At 37.4% G+C, this 16,023-nt stretch overlaps 1 protein-coding gene across 2 annotated transcripts in view; it reads left to right on the top strand.

Moving 5' to 3' along the window:
• The first annotated feature begins 1,729 nt into the window (after positions 1-1,729).
• The window catches only part of LOC127658325 (protein virilizer homolog), a 29,789-nt gene continuing 15,495 nt past the window's right edge, over positions 1,730-16,023 (top strand). For both annotated transcript variants that reach the window (XM_052147558.1, XM_052147557.1), the window contains exons 1-9: positions 1,730-1,798; positions 3,802-3,914; positions 4,611-4,697; positions 4,867-4,915; positions 7,444-7,609; positions 7,699-7,818; positions 8,253-8,471; positions 10,280-11,468; positions 15,298-15,822. In XM_052147558.1, coding sequence (XP_052003518.1) covers positions 1,736-1,798; positions 3,802-3,914; positions 4,611-4,697; positions 4,867-4,915; positions 7,444-7,609; positions 7,699-7,818; positions 8,253-8,471; positions 10,280-11,468; positions 15,298-15,822 — 2,531 coding nt within the window. In that variant the 5' untranslated portion in view covers positions 1,730-1,735. The remainder of the gene's footprint in view (positions 1,799-3,801; positions 3,915-4,610; positions 4,698-4,866; positions 4,916-7,443; positions 7,610-7,698; positions 7,819-8,252; positions 8,472-10,279; positions 11,469-15,297; positions 15,823-16,023) is intronic.

Consider the following 16,023-nt stretch of genomic DNA (forward strand, 5'->3'; position numbering starts at 1 on the left):
GGCATGGCATGCCAAAAAAGAGCTAATCTAACACGATGTGAGGGAATTCTGGATATGTTTACAACACACTGACAGTAGAAGAACTATCTAAAAAAACATTTGCTCATCTGCCTTAAAATGCAGGAACTAAGACTGTAAACATTGCACACTAGGCCTTAGGGAGTTTGCTATGATTTTATTTTTTTGGAGAATGTAAATAGTAAGTAAACACTCTGATAAAATTGAGTGTAGGCTAAAGTCTCTGCGGGGTAAAAGGCTCCTTTGATTTGATTTTCTCCCAAAACACTAAATAGCATCAAAAACTACCACAGCACTTTTGTGGTACAAATTCCCCCTGTTGCAGAGGCTAGAGGTCCCCATAAAACATATAATTTTTCTTAAGTGGGGGAATAGATTTGTGATAAAGAATGTGGGCACACACTGACTGATCCAATCATAATAAAGATAATTTGTTTATAGAATACTTGAGATGTAATGAAATGTATAATGTAATTGAAATTGTGCCCCCTTTTCTGAAGTGGTTATTTTGAATAAACATTATCTTAATTCGTTACAAAAAAAAAAAAACATCTTGCTGTCTCTATTTGCATAAACTGACAAATTGTGTCCCATAACTATTGCCCGGGATCTACACAATATCGATATAATCCCCCTGGGGGCTTTTACCCCAAGTGAGGTAGCCCTAGGTGTGAGGTAAAAGGCCCCTTCGCCACCTTTTTAATTAAATGAATTTGTTCAAAACAACCTTGTTATTCTTTCTTTTCACACAAATTATATTGCTCCATCAATATTTCATAAAATGTATTTCTTGAATCTTGATACATTTTGTGACCAGAAAAAGTAAATTTTCCTTAAGATGTGCCTTAAGCCCCATTGGACCCTTCACATATAGGACCATCATCAGCATTGTGACTATCCTTCCCAGAAGAGAGCTTGTAATGAGAGAGATACAGAAGGAGAGAAAATAAGAGAGAGAGAGAGAGAGAGAGAGAGAGAGAGAGAGAGAGAGAGAGAGAGAGAGAGAGAGAGAGAGAGAGAGATTTAACTTTTCATTAAAATGTATCAACATATTATTTTGCCCTAACTTTATTAAGATAAAATGAGGGGGAATAGACATTGTTGTTTAAAAGTGAATCTGTAGCAGGTTTAAATCTTTCTAATTCATTTAGTGCAGAGAAGTTAATGAAAACAAAATAAACATATCTGTATTGTTATGACCCTTCCTTGAGATAACCAAGTATTTGCTCACCTGAGAGGACAGATAAACAAAGCAAGATTCTCTCTCACCCTGAGCTTGTCATAACACCACCCCTTCAGTACTTTAAGTATTTTTTGCAGCTCAAAGGTAAGTGAAAAATAGTTTCTTGATACCCACAAAAGGGTAACAGACAAAGGCTTCACCAGTTCCAGTAGGCTACTAGTGGGTGGCCACTAATACTGGAACTGGTGAAGCCTGCCAGAAATGCAAGTTTTCCCAAAGTTTGTTTTAGTTTAGAAACAAAATATTACTTCTGAAATAATAATTTGTGCAGGAGTCAGAGACTCAAAAATGGCAGATTGACAGTAAATCTATATTACAAATTGGATCCTATTGTATGTTTGATATACAAACGAAGTATCTAAATCTAGTAATGAATAATTACTACATTCTAGCAAAAATCGAGTGATTCCTACAGCGTCACTGACACCTCCGGAAGTATTTCTTTTAACGGAAGTACTAATGTGACCAAGAAAGATGGCGGGGGAAACTGCAATGGAGCTGCTCTTTTTAGATACGTTCAAGCATCAAAGTGCTGAGGTAAACTTGTCGTGTTTCCCATTCTTCTTTCATGTCTTTTCACCGCAAATTGCAGAGACTTTAAAGTCCGACGAATAGTCTAACTGTTTTCGTGCGGGTTTTAAAGTTTCAATTGTAACGCCCTGAGCGCAGTAAACAGTCAGTAGCTCATTAGCACATGATTTCATACACATTCAGTTCATTCCAGACAAGATACTGAATATCATATTTACACTTCAGACCCTCCATTTGAGATAGTTACATTATCCCGGAATTGATCCGGCTACAGTTTTATGACTAAGATAAATTCTTACATTATCATGTAAAATGTACAAGATAATTCATGACTATAATATTATTTGAGATGCGTCGGTGCAGTTGTTATTAATAAGCCCAATGTACTGTTATGTACCAATGCGTTGAGATTTATAGCATGTGTTTTGAAAACAGTAATGTGCACAGATATCGGTGTAAATGTGTCAGCCATTCAGGTGCTCAGTAGAATTTGGAACGTCTCTGGTGCTGTCATTTAAACAAGCGTGTGAATGTATACAGAGTCCGTATGTGTTACAGTGCAAGCCGGGGTTTAAAGTGTGTGCCTTTTTGATATTTCCTCTCTAATATGTGTGTCATTCAGGTTTTTTAGTTTTGTTTGTCTAGTTTAACTAATATTTTGTCCTATCTCTTTTTTTTATTTTTTATTGTGGTTGACTTCGGGGATGTTTTGCATGTTTGGAGTATTGTATGATTGTTTGCCTGTTCAATGCATGCATATGTTTGACAGTTGAGGATGAAGATTAAATTGTATGATCATGTACTATAATACATTTACTTAAGTCAGGTTGGATGTTTGTTGTTGTGCTCATCCAGATCACTGGCCTGTGATTGACCAGTTTTATTTGTCCTGAGCCTGATATTCTCCAAAACGTGAACACCCTCTTATGAATATGACCTAATGTTAAGCATTATAAATGCATTACTTCTACTGGTCTAAATCAATGTCCCCTAACTAATGAGATAACAGCCCCATATGTTTTTAGCACAGTTTAATGGGGTAACTTTATAAAGCTAGCTTTAAATTCCAGATTCATTACTTGCTATATTTACAAATATTCTTGAAGTTACAGTGAACCCCCCCACCCCCCACCAGTGCACACACATTTTATTTTTATGTTTACAGATGACCACAGAGTAAAAACAATGTTTAACCTGTTTCTGTTTTTATCTAAATATACCATTTGAAGCTCACAATCACAAAGCAAATTAACATAAAAAAAATCAGGAATAGGGCATATTTTGTTTTACATTGGAGTGTCAGATTACTAACCAATAACTATTTAAACATAAACATAACAGAGTGCCCTATCAGATACATTAATTGTCATATTAAATGTCTTGGGTAGAGGTGCAACTTTGATCATGTTTTGTTTTTTGACAATAAACATGTGGGAATCTCTACACATGCAATCTCTCCTCACTCCAGTGTTCTACATAAAGACTGGAAAAAGATCTCTTGTCTTGGTTGGGTGTGTGAATGTGGTGGGTGAGTGCTTTGTATTGTTGCTCCCATCTGCTGCCGCACAGGTGTATTCCAACAGCCCTGGTTCAAACTGGTTAGACTAGCCTGTTACCCTATGACATTTTGTTAGGAAAAGAGTGACTATTCACCGTTCTGCCATTTGTAGATTCATTACAGACGTTCAGAGAATGCTTTTGTGTTTCAGAAGTCCTTGAACCTTTGGAATCTTAATTCTAAGACATTAAACGGTCAAATAAGCCTGAGTGTTTTTTTTCTGGTTGGTTGCCTAAGGGTGTGTGTGTGTGTGTGTGTGTGTGTGTGTGTGTGTGTGTGTGTGTGTGTGTGTGTGTGTGTGTTTGTGTTTGTGTGTGTGTGTGTGTGTGTGTGTGTGTGTGTGTGTGAGAGAGAGAGAGAGATAGAGATCTGGCCAGTTCATCAGTCTATTCATGATAACATTTATCTTGATGAACTTCTTAAAATTCTTCTGTGTCTGTCCTCTTACAAGTTGACAAATGTGGATGTTGTGCGGTTTCCATATGGTGTCTTGATCACAGAAGTGCGGGTCATTCCCCCTGGCATCAAAGCACACAGCAACCTTCCTGACAGCAGAGCATTTGGGTGAGAGCACACACACCTATATACACACAGTGTATATCTTAACAATCTTCAATTGTACCTAGTGTTTGAAAAATCATGCAATTAATTTATAAACATTAAAATCCCTCTTCATATGCACAAGTTATTTGTATTTGCCATTCACACTGCACCTCCAGAGGTGTTTTAACTGGACGTATTGTGACATTTAACAGCGATTCGATCATCTTTAAAGCTTGTGTGTACTACCTGCCCTATTGCTTCTAAAGTACACAATAGGATGTAAGTAAATTAGTAATACTGTGGTGTCCTCTGATGAAATGGCTGGGGGACATTGAGGAAACTAGAAAAGGTTTCTCTGGCCCCTATTGTTCCTTCTTTAAAAACAGATCCACCACACCCCCTATTCTCCGACCACTCTCAGCTTTTCCCATGATCTCATCCCTCATCTGTCTTGTCTCCAGACCTTAAAAGAACAATTAGAGAAAAGAAAATGTTTGTTTTGATAGGCTTGAGTATTTTAGTTTATTATCTCTTTTAAAGGATCATGTTCCATTGGTAGAATAAATCAGGAGAGCCGTGCTGAAATTGAGGGATTCATTAAATAATGTCACAAATATGCAGATGTTTGATTAGACAGCGAGTGGTTTGCTGTTGATGGAAAATGGGGTTTCTGGTTTGGGTTTGACAGTTACAATGCCCCTTCCTGTATATCTGCAGGGAGACGGCCCCTCATGCATTCCAGTTGGACCTGTTCTTCAACAATGTGTCCAAACCCAACGCCCCAGCTTTTGACAGGCTGGGCAGGTACTACATGCACTCACATGTACACACGTATAAACACACACACCTGTGTTTGACAAACTCAGCAAGAAATCCAGTGCACTTTTTCCTAATTCTATACTTAATTAGTGGAATAGATTCATGTATTCTTTGATTGTTGAAATCACTGATGCCAGTGTTAATTTCACACTAGCCTCGAGTATGATGAGAACAAATCAATCATCTTCAAACCCAATGGAAAGGTAAGAGAGCCGTTTCATTACAGCCCATCATAAAATTCCCATATTAAAACCTGTGGTGATATTGACCCAAATATTAGAAATTAATTTCACTCACACCAGGTATCATTATCGTTACCATCATGCTTCTCCAAAACTTCTGACTGCAGGTTTCCTCAGTGCTTACTTGAAAAGTATTTTTCCTAATCCACAATGTATTTCCACATGCCTCTCTAATGACTAAAGTTGTCAGCTCTTGTTCTCATGTTCTTGAGAAGTCTTGCTCCTCCCCTCTAGATTCTCAGAAGGGCTTTGAGCTACTTTGATAAAGAGAGATATTTGGATCATTGACGAATAACACGGACATAAACTTGTCTTTTAATTATTCAACATCAAGCTTTTAGGTTAGAATTTATATTATTGTATAAGGGAAAGTGTATGTTTCAGGCAGTGTTATTATGGTTGACGAAAACTAAAATAAAAACTGAAATTATTGGAAAAAATTAAACTAAACTAAAATACTTTTTTATAACTCCAGAACTAACTGAAATATATATATATTTTGTTTTTGACATATGGTGAATATGGACAAAGTGGGACAATTTTGGAAAATTGTATATTCTTGACACTTTTATGATCCAAACGACACAAACCCTAACATTATACCTTTTGAAGAAAGCTTAGGATGTCTTCTACCTTAGTCAAAAGCAAAAATTAAGAAATATGCAGTACTGGGAAGTAGCACCTTTGAAGATCGTCTTTTGACCAAATCCTAGATATTTAAGCAGCAGGGCCTACTGGTAAAGTGGGACAGAGGATAAATTGTTCTCTTGAAAAAAAAAAATATATATATATATATATATATATATATATATATATATATATATATATATATATATATATATATATATTAAAATAATATTTTTATTGACACTTTCACATCAAAACATTGTTAACTTTTACTTGTTTTTAAGCTTAACTGATTTACCTCAAATTTCTGACATTATCTTTGTCAATGCGTTTCACACCAGTGGACATGAAGTGAGTTCTGCCACACATTCCAAAGTAAAATCATCAATTTTAAACCTCAAAAAGATAAAGGGATAGTTGACCCAAAAATAAAACTCTCTTATCATTTACTCACACTCTGTCTTCAGCTGAACACAAGCAAAGATGTTTAGTTGAGTAGTTCAGCTCTGTAGGTCAATACAATGCTCTAAAGTTCTAAAAAACACATAAAGGCAGCATAAAAGTCATCCATAAGACTTTTTTCTTCTGAAGTGATCTAATCTGTTTAGGGTGAGAACAGAACAAAATGTAACTCCTTTTTCACTGTAAATCTTGCAATTACAGTCTACAGGTACAATCATGATTTCAAGCGTGATTACACTTACTAGTACAGTTCGCAGAGTGCTAGATGGCGCTGGGAAATATAATCAAGCTTGAAATCATGATTGCCAAGGAGATTACTGATATACAGTAAAAAGGGAATTAAATATTGATCTGTTTCTCACTCATACCTATCATATGTCTTCTAAAGACATGGATTTAACCACTGGAGTCATATGCATTCATTTTATGCTGCCTTTATGTGCTTTTTGGAGCTTCAAACTTTTGGCCCCTTTTAACTTGCATTGTGAGGACCTACAGAGCTGAAATATTCTTCTAAAAATCTTAATTTGTGTTCAGCAAAAGAAAGTAAGTCATATACATCTGGGATGGCTTGAGGTAGGGTAAATGATATGAGAACGTTTTTGGTTGAAGTGTCCCTTTAATTGTTTACTCCCCAAAGATTAGTTTAGTAATGATTTGTAATCATTTAATTAAATATATATGGATACAATGTGGATCAAGCTTAAATGTATTTTGTCACTTTGCCTATATTCGCCCTATTTTATAAATTTTGCAACTCTTACAATCCACATTAAACATGAAAATACCACTAGATAGACGTAACACAAGATTTCGCAGAGAAACATAATGATGCTAGACTTTTTAAATTACACCAGTAAATGCTTAACTTTGGCAGCCATAAAAAATACTAAAACAAAAACTAACTAAAATATTGAGTAAACTAAAACTAACAGACAAACTGTGAAAACTAAACTGTAATGAAAAATCTAATATAAAATAGAAGTAAAAACTAAATTAAAAATTCCAAACTATAAGAGCACTATTTTTAGGTGCTACAGCTGGTCACCATTTCCTGTAAGTGTTTTGCTATTTTTTCTTTTTATCACCTTTTAGCTTTTTTGCAGTTTACTTTAAAAAATGCATTTGTCACAGTACAGGATTATCATATTAATTAGACAATATTTTAAAATGGTTTTACATAAAGAATAGCTTGTCACACTTCTGTCATTGCCTAATATCAACTATTCATATGTTGCTCTTCTAAATACTTAGAATAATTGTATTATATTGCATTAATACATGTACTTTAGATTTATTGTAATTTATAATATTATACTATAATATACGTGATTATGTGCAGCACAGTTTATATAATAACACTTGGGTCAAGTGAGTCTAACTCTAATTTATTGTTGAAGGTAAACACAGATGGTTTAGTTCTGCGTGGATGGTACACATGCCTGACATTGGCTGTGTATGGCACAGCTGATCGTCCCCACAGCCATGAGCGGGATTCTCCGCCCCCTCCTCCACCTCCTCCTCCCCAACAGCAACAGCCAGGCTCCAAGAGGAACATTAAGCATGGTCAGCACAAACATTTTACACGTATATTTCATTCTCTGCCATCCTTCATGACATGTAATTAAACACCAGCATGTGTAAATTTCTCTCAGAGTGGGACAATGAAGAGCAATACAATGGCAGTCCACCCAGACCGCAGCCCAGAGGGCCACGGACACCACCAGGGCCTCCACCTCCAGACGATGATGATGAGGAAGCTCTACCTGCACCTGGTCAGTGTACATATATAGTAGTGTTCAAGAGAGTCAACATGGGAAATATGTGATTCAAAATCTAATTTAAACATGGAACTTAAAAAAATAATAAATAAATATATATATATATATTTGTGTTGTAAACTCAATAAGAAATATTTAACAATCTGCTCTATTTCTAGGTCAATTATCACAAAGCAGATTTGTGATATTGACTATGTTAACTCATTTGTACAAAAGGTCAGATTTCTTTGTGTTCATTGAAACACACTAGCTTTTGAAACATTCTCCAATCACGCTGGTGTAACACAGATCATAATGTTTTGCAAAGTGGATCCAGACTTTTATAACTCGCTGTATATTATTTTGCCTCTTGTAGTAATATTCTGGTCCTTTAACTGGTAAAATAGCATTGGTGACCACTGAACCTCTATGTGTTCTCTGTGGTGTAGGTCCAGTTAATGAGGAGTGCAAAGAACAGGGTGATGATTACCTGGAGCCGGTATCACCTGAGCGAGGATCTCTTCCTGCTGATGAGAACTACTCGGACGCTGAGCAGGAGGATGAGGCTCCAGCTGTTGATGATGTTGATGCACAGTCAGAGGGAAGTGAGGGGGAGGAAGATGATGAGGAAGAAGTGGGCGATGAGATGGAGGATGAAGATGGAGAAGGTGAGGGATCACAATACAGTGGGGGGTTCATCAGATGAGTGTGTGTTGGTATGTCTAAAGTCCCTTTCAAGTCAGTTTACTCAGCATGCTCTAGGGCAGGCTGGGCCGCTATTCTCAATGTAAACAAGTGCCATAAAAGTACAGGTCCTATCTACTTGAATGGGAAAGACCAAAATCTCCAAAACGGTTGGACAAGATTACTATCAAAGAACATATTTCAAAATTATTTAAATTACAATAATGGTATCATAAAATGTCTTCTTTTGCTCAGATCATGCTAAAAAAACGTAATTTTTCAGGCTGTTTCAGCTAATGCGCATGCACGTTTTCAAGTTGTCTGACAGGTGATGTATCTAAAAGGTGATTGGCTCATTTAACTTTAAGGTGGAACTTCTTTACATTCATTGGGCTTTCCAATTTTTCTCATTGATTTTAATCCCAGTGGTCCGTCTCTGCTAAACTGTCTGGTATTTCTCAAGCTGCTATCTTTTAAACCAGGTTGTAAGTAGTGGTTTGATTTTTCAATGGCCGATACTGAAAACTAGAGAATGGAGTGGCCATTGGCCAATATAATGCCATTATGTGATTTTTATGCCAATAGCAATTGAGATGTACACTTCTCAATTGCTTTTATTAAAAATTATTAAAAACATTTTTTTTTACTATATTTGAAAACAGAAATTGTGCATTATCCATTGACCAGACAGTTATCACTCCTTGTAAGTGTGCAGCATGTCTTTCTCTCTGCAGACTTCTCTGGCATTCACCAAGACTAAAAAAGTAAACTCAGATTAGCTGAGATGGCCAGCTCAATGAAAGCTTTCAACAACGTTTTATTGAGATCAAGATTGAACTTGCCATGTTTGCTGACTCAGTGGAGACACAGTGGAACAGGTTTTCTGTTTGTGCTCTTGAACCGCAGTGTGATGTAGAGCTGGGCAATATGACTATGTAATCAGATATCGACGATGTCTTACAAAGATCCCGATTGCGAACAGACGATGATTGACAATATCGGGAAATGGCAAAACCATGGATCTGGGAAGCCGCCAAATATATTAAACAATGGCCATGGTGTGAAACTAGCACCCGCCAAAACCGACGAGTCTGAAACCAGTCCGCAAGCTCCTCTTCCAAATGTACTTCATACACAGGTTATTTTGCTCATCTATCCGCAACAGGCGGGTAATATACGCTGTTAGTCACAAAGACATGCGCTTCAAAAAACACACTTAATTCTATTTTTAAGAACAGACAAAAAAAAAATGGCATCAATGATTGTGTCTGATTTTCTGTTTGTTCAGGGCAGTGCAGCGCGAGCCTGTTTTTTTTCTCTCCATTTTATTTGTCTGAAAACTGTTTGCAAGAATAATGTCATCTATGAGAATGCTGCAAATTATCTCTGGTAATCTCGGGAGGTGATGTGAGTTTAATACGCTTTATTTCCTCGTGGTTGGCATTCATTGCGGATTCCATCAAGCAAATTGAGCTATTGAAGATGGTAAATGTTTGGATATGGGGAGGTAGTTAAATAAGATTTTTTGATTACTTTGTTATTTTATTGCTTGTTACGATTAGTTTAAAGTGCATTTTGAAATTCAAAATGTCTTTTGTTTGTTTTTCGTGTTTCAATAAATGAATAAAATGTTTAAAGCAAAATCAATAAAGCATAAAAAATTCACCAACCCTCTGCAGAGGGGGGTTGACGATGTAATCGGATATTGCAGTATTTTTAAAGGCAATTATTGCAAAAATAGTTTTTACAAATTGCCAAGCCCTAGTGTGATGAGTCTTGTTCCTGTCCATAGGTGATGATGGGTATGAGCAGATCTCCAGTGACGAAGAAGATTTGGAGAGTGGGGCTTTCAAGCTACCTGCCTTTGACCTGGACTACACAGCCGAGGACCTTGCCTCATTACCAACTGTTCAATACGATCCATATGAACGGGAACTCCGACCCCTTCAGCACTTCACCCCACCGCACGTCACACAATATGAGGCTGAACTAAAACGCCTCAAAACGGTAGACATCCAGGACTCTACCTCTCCATGGGCGGAGTCTGCAGCTAAATTATCAGAACTGTTAGAGGCCTGGGAGGAAGGGCAGGGGGCGGAGCGAGGGGCAGGCTGGATAACAGCATTAGAGGAAATTCCTGCCTCCCTTGTAAAAGGGATGAGCTTCCTGTTTATTAAAGACCCTCATGGACAGAGAGAAAAGTTAAAGCGGTTAGTCGAATGGAGTTGTGAAGCACTTAGTTTAGACTCTGCTCTGGCACAACCCATAGCTCTGAATCTACGCCAACTCAAAGCAGGAAGCAAACTAACCTCTGCCCTGGCCGAATGTGGTGCACAGCCTGTGAAGGATCTTCTGGAGAGAGGGATTGTTGCAAGTCTGTTGGGCTTGCTGTTTGCAGAGCATGTTTCATCCACTCTGAAACTCTATGTGCTGCGTTCCCTTGACAGCATCATCAGTGAGCCGCAGGGCATTGAGACCCTGCTTAGAAACCATCACCATGACAATGAAGGAACAAGTGGTTACCAGCGTCTGCTAGATCTCTTTCTGTTGGACCAGACCGTACGTGTTGCAACGGCAGGTGCAGCCATTTTACAAAAGGGACATTTTTTTGAGGTTTTGACTGATCTGCAGAGGACGGCAAGCGTTTGGGCTGAACGGCATCATGCAGGAGGGGAGATGGGCGAAAGAGAGGGCAGTGAGAGGGAGAGAGACAGAGAAAGCATGGCGAGGGACGGAGATGAGAAAGAGAGGGAAACCCAGGAGGCAGAGCAGGAAAGCCCAATGGACATCGATACTCTGCTGGAATCTGCCTCTTTGTCAGAGGGTGACTTGGAGAGGCTGCAGGGTCTCCTAGAGGAACTGCTCCATCTGCTGGAGACAGCACCTCACTGTATGGTACAGCCACCGGGGAAAGCTTTTCCTACCAGTGCACGCATCACAGGGCCACCAGAACGAGATGATCCCTACCCAACACTGTACAGGTCAGAATCATATAGCTATAAAACTGATACATCTTGTTTATTTATGATGATAATAAAAGCTATATTTGACAATCATTAGTGCTGCTTGCTATGGAATACCTTGCATACTCACACTTTGTTCTAAACCCATAACCCTAGAGGTATCATTCATGCTATGGACATGAATGATACATCAAATTGTGTGGCTTATTGACGAATGGTGTGCTATTACTGTCCTAAAGCCATCAAACCTAAAGGTTTTACCTGGCAGACAGTATAACAGACGGAAAAAAAATCCCATGGCTTTAAAGTGGCTATATGTAGGGACACCATATCTTAATGTTTTTAGTGAACACAAGAGGGCCAAATACAGAGGTCTGAGGTACTCCATAGTCACTTTTAGTTAAATGCTGCATTGAAGGAGAGCACTGAGCCATATGTAGGGTCCGGTATATTACCTAGGGGGCAGGGCCATCACTTCTTGAATGACTTGGGTCAGTAAGCAACCACTTGGCAACACTCTAGCTTGTTTCCTCTATTTTTTGTATTTTTCATACTAAATTGTTATAGATCTTCAAGCAAGATATAACATAAAGCAAAGGCAATATGAGTAAACATAAAATACAGTATTCAGAATTCTTTTTTTAATTTGAAGCAAAAATGTTATACAACACCTATATCACCCATGTGAAAAACGTACTACCCCCTTAAATTAATAGCTGGTTGTGCCACCTTTAGCAGCAACAACAGCAAACAGACACTTCTTATAACTGGAGATCAGTTTTTCACAATGCTGATAAAGCATGAACTGCCCATTTAAGGTCCTGCCACAGCATCTGAATTGGTTTAAGTCTGGACATTGACTAGGCCACTCCAAAACTTCAATTTAGCTTCTTTTGAGCCATTCAGAGGTAGACTTAATCCTATGCTTTGGATCATTGTCTTGCTGCATAATCCAGTTGCGCTTGAGCTTCAACTCACGGAATGATGACCGGACACTCTCCTTTAGGATATTCTGGTAGAGAGCAGAATTGTTTCCCTCAATTATTGCATGTCACCCTGGCACTAAAACTAAAGCATCCCCCACACATCACACTACCACCACTGGATTTAGCGTCTAGGGGGCAAATACTTTTGCACAGGCCCATTTGTTATTGGATAACTTTTTTGCTTCAATAAATAACATTATCATTTAAATACTGTATTTTGTGTTTACTCCGATTGCCTATGTTAGATTTTGTTTGAATTTTTGAAACAATTTTATTTGAGATATACACAAAAATAAAAGAAATCAGGATGGGGCAAATACTTTTTCACAACACTATTTTATATATATATATATATATATATATATATATATACATACACACACACACACACACACACACTACCGGTCAAAACTTTTGAAAAACTTGACTGAAATGTTTCTCATGATCTTAAAAATCTTTTGATCTGAAGGCGTATGCTTAAATGTTTGAAATTAGTTTTGTTGACAAAAATATAATTTTGCCACCATATTAATTTATTTAGTTATAAAACTAACATTTAAATAGTTTTTTTTTTTTATTATTGATGACTTGGACCGAATAATAAAGCAAAGCAGCCAATAAGTGCCCAACATAGATGGGAGCTCCTTCAATACTGTTTAAAAAGCATCCCAGGATGATACCTCAAGAAGTTGGTTGAGAAAGTGTCAAGAGTGCATTTCTGCAAATTCTTGCCAAAGGGTGACTACTATGAAGATGCTAAAATATAACATAAGTTTAGTTTAGTCACAACATAATTCCCATTGTTCCATTTAAGTTAATTCATAGTTTGATGACTTTAATATTATTCTAAAATGTGAAAAAAATATTAGAATAAAGAATGAGTAAATGTTTCAAAACTTTTGACTGGTAGTGTGTGTGTGTGTGTGTGTGTGTGTGTGTGTGTGTGTGTGTGTGTGTGTGTGTGTGGCGCATATATATATATATATATATATATATGCACACTCACACAGGCAGTCAAAAGTTTGGAATAATGTATAGATTTAGCTGTTTTGGAAGGAACTTGGTACTTTATTTTTATTAATTCACCAAAGTGGCAATAAACTGATCAAAAAAATATTGCCAGAACATTACTGATGTAAAGAAAACAGCACCATCACTATTTAAAAAAAATAACACCTTATCCTTGAGTAATTATGCTAAATTGCTAATTTGGTACAAGAAAATCACTTGCCATTTTATCAAACACAGTTGAAAGATATTTGTTTTTTTTAAAAGAAGCTTAACATTGTCTTTGTGTTTGTTTTTGAGTTGCCACAGTATGCAATAGACTGGCATGTCTTAAGGTCAATATTAGGTCAAAAATGGCAAAAAAGAAATCGCTTTCTCTAGAAACTGGGCAATCAATCAATGTTTTGAGGAATGAAGGCTATACAATGCTTGAAATGGCCAAAAACTGAAGATTTCATACAAAGGTGTACACTACTGTCTTCAAAGGACAATTGGCTCTAACAAGGACAGAACGAGTTGTGGAAGGTCAGATGTACAACTAAACAAGAGGATAAGTACATCAGAGTCTCTAGTTTGAGAAATAGATGCCTCACATGTCCTCAACTGACAGCTTCATTGAATTCCACCCGCTTAACACCAGTTTCATGTTAAACAGTTAATGGAAGACTCCGGGGTGTTAGGGAAGAATCTTATGGGAAGAATTGCTAAGAAAAAGCAATTTTTGAAACATAAAAAACAAAAACAAAAGTTTAGAGTGGGCAAAGAAACACAGACATTGGACAACAGATCTTAAACCATTGAGATTTTTTGTGATCAGCTAGGTGCGTGAGAAGTTCCCAACAAGACTACAGGAAGCGTGGGATGAAATGTCACTTGAGTATCTAAGACAAAATGAGATGATGAAAATGTTAGAATGCCAAGGATCTGCAAAGCTGTCATTGCTGCACGTGGAGGATGTTTTGACAAGAACACTTTGAAGTAGTTTAATGTTGTAATAGTAATTTTTCTCATTATTAATGCCTGACTATACATTTTGATCAGTTGAATGCCACTTTGGTGAATAAAAGTACCAATTCCTTTCCAAAAGAGCAAAATCTGTATATTTTTCCAAACTTTTGCTGCCTGTGTGTGTGTGTGTGTGTGTGTGTGTGTGTGTGTGTGTGTGTATGTATATATATATATATATATATATATATATATATATATATATATATATATATATATATATATATATATATATATATATATAGGGCCATATAGCACGATTGTGAGTGTGATATTGCTTATATAAACAGTTCAATAAACAAGTAAATAAAAATAAAAAAAATAGGAAAATGTACGGTCATAAAAAACATATTTGTGCATGGAACTACTTTCTTGCGGCAGATCAGATCAGAATCTGTCGTTGCTGGTTCAAACCAAATGATGCATCCAAGTCTTCATTAGTAATTCAAAAATGTAACTTCAGAAATAGTATCACAGCTTGTGCTGTTTCTAATTAGTTGGATAAACAAGGATAGATGTGTGTGTGTGTGTGTGTGAGAGAGAGAGAGAGAGAGAGACACAGACACAGAGTGTGTGCGATCACCTGCTGCCACCCCCCAGCAGAGATGCTGTCAGCTTTCTGAAGTTCAGCTTTCTCAGTGGTAAAATAGCCATTCAAGTGGCTGAAGCCCTCCTAAAAAGAGTGTAGCAACACCTATGGCAAGCAAAGCACCACTCAATGTGGTTTTCATGCTGTCTTTGTAACAGCCCAATTACTGCCAGATATTTGCATGTTATTTAGACTAAACTAAGATCTTTTTAATTATTTAATATTATTAATAAAATATATATGTTTTTTTTTTTTACAGATACATGCATGCATGCCACTTTCTGGAATCCTTGGGAGTTGTTCTGTCGTATTCGGCTACATGTGCCCATATCGGAGTCCTGCAGTCTGTCAGAGAATTGATGCGCTTCTTGTCACAGTCTCAGCAGGGTCTTATCTTCCTCCTCAGCCACCACGAACCTACCAACCTGCTGCTTCGTCTCCTCACTCCCCTTACACACCTTACTCCACCCGTTCACTTGGCTCCACTCATACCCCTTTCAGAGGGTGAGGGTGAAGATGTACCAGCAGGTGCAGAGGGATCGATGGAGGATTGTTTTTGGGTGTGGCTTATGCAAACTCTACATGCACTGCAGGGTGTAGCTGAGCTGAATGGGGCAGAGCTTGAAGATGGTGATAATCCAGATGTTTTGGCAATACTTCACAGCCTGTATCTCATTAGCTTTAGCAGCACAGGCCGAAATGCTGTCACACATGCATTTAGCTTGGAGAATAACCTCAGCTGTCTGGTCAACCTGCTGGAGTTCCATGCCAAAGAGGCCCTCGGGTGAGAATATACCAGTACACCAATCGTACATATAACGTCAAGATTAGAGGTTGACCGATAGTGGATTTTACCGATACTGATAACTAATTTGGTCAGTACCTGCCGAAAACCGATTAATCCAACCGATAGTTTTTAAAATTGATACTGAATGAAAAAAAAAACACTCAAAGTAAAATAGTGCTGAAATTTATACCAACAATA

Source organism: Xyrauchen texanus, chromosome 17 (genome assembly GCF_025860055.1).
Source record: "Xyrauchen texanus isolate HMW12.3.18 chromosome 17, RBS_HiC_50CHRs, whole genome shotgun sequence".
Lineage (NCBI taxonomy): Eukaryota > Metazoa > Chordata > Actinopteri > Cypriniformes > Catostomidae > Xyrauchen > Xyrauchen texanus.